This window comes from Pygoscelis adeliae, unplaced genomic scaffold (assembly GCF_000699105.1).
Source record: "Pygoscelis adeliae isolate BGI_AS28 unplaced genomic scaffold, ASM69910v1 Scaffold353, whole genome shotgun sequence".
In the NCBI taxonomy this organism is placed as follows: Eukaryota; Metazoa; Chordata; class Aves; order Sphenisciformes; family Spheniscidae; genus Pygoscelis; species Pygoscelis adeliae.
The window spans coordinates 793,162-799,161 of NW_008824445.1; the positions used below are offsets into that span (position 1 = coordinate 793,162).

Below are 6,000 nucleotides of genomic sequence, written 5' to 3' on the forward strand. Positions count from 1 at the left end.
CCCTTTATGTTCACAAAATGAAACACAAAAAATGGACACAAAAATAATCATCAGAAATCTTTCAGAGTGTTGATGTTCACCACCTGTCTATCTTCATGCATATTCCTTAATCAAAATAAAGGAATACAAGCACTGGGGCTCTTCTTCTCAACTGCAAACATCCGTAATGTTCCAGTCACACTAAGTTTCCTTTGTAGTCAACACAAAGGAACAGGTACTTTTCGGGCTCAGCTCCTTTCAGCCCAAAACAAACATCACAAAGAGGTCAAGGGATCTCTGTCCTTAAAATGTCTCTTTCACTCCAGTGACTATAAAAGAGCAGAAGGCAGCCAGCGCCGATGCAGGTAGCTACACTGCATCGTAACATTTTTCATCATAACATTTCTCACGTTAGTTTAGACAAATCGCACCTCAAATATTTTGGGCTTGAACCAGCTGTTTCTGGCATCAGCAGAAAGATGACTGTCTCCTTCTGAGCGTGTTAGAAACAAGGTCTTGGAGCAAACTGACAGGGCTATTTTGGCATTGAAAAATGCAGACAGGCACCCCGTGGGATTTTCAAAGTCCTTTTGCAAATCTCACTTTCATTTCATGCAGGTCCTCTGTCCCTATAAAGGCAGCAGGCCAAGTTCCTATCAGCCAGGCTTTGTACACTTATTCATTCCCTTACTGAGTTTCAGCATTAATCAGTGTCTTACACTATGATGTCTTGTGCTATACTGCATTCATAGGAGGTTTTACAGACCACACAAAAATGACTTTTTTTTGAAAAACAAGTCCATTTAATTTAATCTGTACTCCATTGTTGAGGTGAAGCTGCAATTTTGACGTGATTGGTTGTTCTCTTAAATTATTTTTGTAAATAAAGTAACTTAGCAGCAAATGCGTGTAATGTATTGGGGAAACATCAATTACAGCTTATACATGGACGTGACAAACGCGGGATTAAGCCGAAGTGTTGTGCTGATTAGCATCTAATCTTGCCTTACCACACAGTTAGTTGCTGTTTCATGCAAGGTGTTTGCTTTCTCTTTCAAGGTTCTGTCACCTCTTTCTGATTCCATCTTGGCAGAGAAGACAGTGATAGTTCTAGATGACCGTGTAACCATTACAGATCTAGGAGTACAACTAGTTTCAGGCTTGTCCCTCTCCTTACAAATCAGCAAAGGAAATAAGAGAGCTATCGTTTCTACCACCTCTGCATATGATATCCTTCATACTCCGAAACAGGTATGATCCAAAATAGTATATAGAATTAATTTATTTGTGTACTGTGCTTTGTCAGAAGCTAGGGAAAAGCTACTTGCTGTAAATTTTAGACATCACATATAATGTATGGCTTTGTGAAAAGCAGTAACTTCACATAGTAAAGGCTGTTCATCTTACTGACCGACTCCTACAGGTGCAAACACCCGTACAGAGTGACCATTAAACGCTTCAGAACTAGTTTGGAGACCTGCACAGCACAGGGAAAGTGACGGGCACGCCTGTGCATGCGTAATGCTGTAGAAAGCATGTACGTGCCACTCAAGACACTTTTTCTATGGGAAATCACGGTTTAGCCATGTAAGCAGAGGTAGAACCCCCGTGCCTTGATAGTCTCACAAAGTCAGTTCAAGCCAAAAGGACCTTTTGGTCTGCGTGGACAGAAGTTTTCATGATCTGCATTGCTGAAATCGGATGAGTTGGTACTTACTTTGAATCGTATAATCTGAGGAATTAAATAGCTTTCGATGAGACCACAGAATAAATTACACTTATCTTTTTTGTTGTATTTATTATAGAATTGAGACTCTATATCACTAGAGAAAGTGTAACTATCTTTTTAGCACTAGCAATTTGCAGTACCAAGACATTGTTTTGGTCAAAACATCCTTAAAAAATGCTGGTTTTGTGAGTGCTTCTGTAGTTCCCAGAAAGAACTACAATCACTTTTGTGTATTTCACAGAAACTCGTATATTTGAAAGCATGACAGAAAATGTAAAATACTGCATTAACCTAGTTTGTTTCAATGGGCTGAATGGGATCACCATTCCGACACATAACAGCTCTGCATGTTGTATTAAATATGGCATTAGAACTGTAGTATTACAGAAATTCCCCATTATAGGTCCTTTATAAAATTAAATAAACAGGACTTTGGAAATACGATTCTTTTCATCATGGCCCTGGCATTCAAAAGAGGCTTCTCACTTCAGACTGAAAAAAAGAATTGTCAATTTTTTTTTGTCAGCACCTTTTATTAAATTTAGATGACCTTGTCTTTGTCAGTTCCTGAAGATGAGATAAATGCCTAAGTGGTCTAGAGAACACAAATCTGCGAGAAGAAAACGAGAAGCAGAGTAGACATTTTGATTTTCTTTTTTTTAAAGACAAAATAAGCCAAAATTAAACTGTGTATTCATTTTGCCAGTGTCAAACAGACTTAAACAACTGGGTGTCTGATGCGTGCTCTCTTACCTTTCACACATTTTTTTTCTCATCCTCTCTCCCCGCAGGAAGCCATAGTCAGTGCTTGGATTTTGTTCAGTGATGGATCAGTGACGCCGTTAGATATCTATGACTCCAAGGACTTCTCGATCACCATCACTTCACTGGATGAGATGGTAGTGTCTGCACACCAAAACCTTCAGTCCAAATGGCCTGGGGTCGTGGCGGAAGGGGATGGGCAAGGACCTTTGATTAAAATTGAAATGGTCATCAGTGAGCCGTGTCAGAAGACGAAGCGGAAGAGCATTCTGGCTGTTGGGAAAGGAAGTGTCAAAGTGAAGTTTGGTCAAAAAGATTCTGACCAAAAAGGAAACACTAATGACATTGATGATGTGGATAGAAATTTTAAAAGCCATGCAAGCAATTCTATAGAGAAACCTGCAGAACAAGAGAGGACAGCACAAGAATGGTCCAAAAACCATGAGGACGTGTCCAGTCTCGAGGACAATGCAAACAAAAGCACAACTTCCATCTCTCCCATTGATCAGGAGTCCCTGGAGGATGGCCAGCTCCAAAATAACCCAACTGCCTTCACAGGTTTCCCTACGCAAGTAGAAATACCAGGAGAAAACAATCCCGGTGATCTCACATTGACTTCAAGAGGATTAACAGATTTGGAGATTGGCATGTACGCCCTGCTGTGTGTTTTCTGCTTAGCAATCTTGGTCTTTTTGATTAACTGTGTGGCATTTGCTTGGAAGTACAGGCATAAAAGGTTTGCTGTGAGTGAGCAAGGCAACATCCCCCATTCCCATGACTGGGTCTGGCTTGGAAATGAGGTTGAACTGCTGGAAAACCCAGTTGACATTTCGCTCCCGTCAGAGGAGTGCACTACCATGATCGACAGAGGAATGCAGTTTGAAGAAAGCAACTTTCTCCTTAATGGGAGTTCTCAGAAGACTCTTCATAATCATATCCTCAGATCTTCTGAGTACCTTTGTGAAAAAGAAGTTAAAAGTGAACCTATAAATCCTTCTGGGCCAAAGCAGAAGCGAGTAAAGTTCACTTCATATACAACAATACTGCCAGAGGATGGAGGCCCCTACACCAATTCAATTCTATTTGACAGTGATGATAATATTAAATGGGTATGCCAAGATATGACTCTTGGTGATTCCAAGGAACTTAGGGACTATATGGAAAGACTGCAAGACAATATGTAAAACTACTTTCTTATGTTTGTAATCACCTTTATGCCTTCTGTTTATGGATGGTGGAGCAGTCAGTCCAGTCAGCAATAGGAGCAAGACAGTCCAACCGTGGAGTTACTGAGATGATAACCTGATATCACTGAGCAGGTACAAGAGGCTGGCTGAGTTAAACCTGTTTCACCACAAACCAGGATGTGCCCCTAAAACAGCTACCTGTAGGTGTTGGAGGTGTCACACATGATGGCTGTTTTTGTATACTGCCTGGTACTAGCAAAATGCTAATACAACTACGCTCAGACTCAGAGGAGACTTCATTTGTTTGTCATCTCTCATGATAAACGGTAAATCAGAAAAGAAAGGGATATTTGTTTGCATTGATTTTTCTAGTCGTCGTCCTTTGTAAAGCACAGTGGACATTTCTTGCTTACAGCCTGAAATGAGGCTTACATTTAAAGGGATCTGAATTAATCTAATTTTATTGCCTATGTGCAATGCAGCCAAGTAGTCGTCTTATTTTTTACAGATATAAAAACCCCCACGTGGTTAATTTCTTTTCCTATTGTTTATGAATTTTATTTGACTTAGGAAACATTAAATATTTTCTTTGAAGGTTTTTTTTTCCTGGTTGTACCAAAGTGTAGTACAGTAATATTTATAATGATTTAAGTTTTCTATTCATCTGCATCAGCCCCTAGAGATACCTCCTTCGTCACTGATTATCCTTCTCCTTTCCATATGGGTATATGGGTCGTTAGTATTTGAAACATAGAAAGGTATTAGAACTCTTACTGGGAAAGGGTTGTATCTTCTTACAGGGAACTGTAAATACAATAATAAACCCTGGAAAATAAAAATCAAGAAGTAGCCCTGGGTTTACTTTTGTCATTGCTAACATGAAAAAGTAACCTGCAACAAAACAGCACATACTTCAAAGGAAAACGCTTTGCTGAAACAGCAGCTTGGTTGACAATACACATTATTATCAGAATGAGAAAGTCAAACGTGCTATTGAAATGCGTAGAATAGGAAGGAAATTTCCTAGCAAATAAGCAAAGGCTTGGTGTCACTGTTACTCTGTACTAATTTAATTAATACGTTGATGTAGAGTTTAGCAGGACAAAGAAGTCCATGCTCAACAGCTAATGCCCCAGACCTTGTCTAGAACATCTCTGACCATAAGGCCGTTAAAGAGAAAAACTTTACACCATGGTTCATTAAAAAAGGAAGAAGGAAAGAAAAGACACACTGGGCACATTATAAAGTGACTATTTCCAATTTTAACAGGGAAAACGTGCTGGAGAGTCAAAGCTGCCATTTCATACGCATTACATGTATTTTTTTTACTGAAAGATGACTGAAATAAGTTGAAAATTACAGTCAGAAAAAAACTGAATCTACATAATACTTAACAAAAACAATAAAGCACATGTTCTTGTGATGGATCCTGTGCAGTAAACACAAGATCCAAATTACAACTGCCTTACATGCTGTAGTTCCCATCTTTTAGGTACATCAAGATAAGATTTGAATTTTATAATTCAGTTCTGATATTAGAACAGACCAGATGACCTTAACTATGGGAAATTCTGCATTTGGATCCTAATCCACAACTGGGAACATGTTCAATATAACTTGCTGCAAAATACGAGAATTTTAATGGTGAGACTAGAAAGTGAGGACACCAGGCTTATATAAGTGATTAGAGACTTATGTTTGGTGGCACTGAACTGCATAGTGAGGGGACGGCATCTGTTATAATCTAATTTTAAGTAGATGAAATAATAGACCACAGAGATGCTTCTGTTTCATGCAGCAATTGTGCGTCAAATGAAATCTTGGGTTGTTTAACAAATGTTCTCTCCTCTTTAAATGATCCAGACCTTGTAAGGAAATATTAATTCCTACTGCGATCCCTATTACTAACAACATAAAAACCCCTTTCTAGAATTTAACATCTCTTCCCAACGTGTTATTTTGTATTTGGCTCAACCATAAACAAAGCATATTGTTTGCACAAGAGTAAATGAGTATAAATCAACCACAAATAAATTTGGTCTTGAAATCAGAGGAAACAACTTGCTGATGGTAGTTGCAGAGGGCAACAACAGCACAGCTGTTCTCATGAGCGCATATCCACCAGTTTACCAGTGCAACTGGTACTGTGTACTGGACTCCATGACCCATTTCTTCACTGCGGCCCCAGTTCTGCTAAGTACACCAGCAGATGCTGAACTCTGTCCCTAGTCAGTGCCACGTAAGCACACTGAGCGCCCAGGGACTCGCAGTTGTGCTTAGCTGCTCTTCTCACTCATTAATATAGGTAACAGAAGTCAACAGCTTGACTGACTTCTTCAGGAG

The 6,000-nt window shown here is 39.4% G+C and overlaps 1 protein-coding gene across 1 annotated transcript in view; it reads left to right on the forward strand.

Annotated features, from left to right (window-relative positions):
• TMEM132B (transmembrane protein 132B) overlaps window positions 1-3,654 on the forward strand; it is a 192,097-nt gene extending 188,443 nt beyond the window's left edge. The window contains 2 exon segments of the mRNA XM_009320961.1: window positions 1,039-1,230; window positions 2,500-3,654. Coding sequence (XP_009319236.1) covers window positions 1,039-1,230; window positions 2,500-3,654 — 1,347 coding nt within the window.
• The last annotated feature ends 2,346 nt before the right edge of the window (window positions 3,655-6,000 follow it).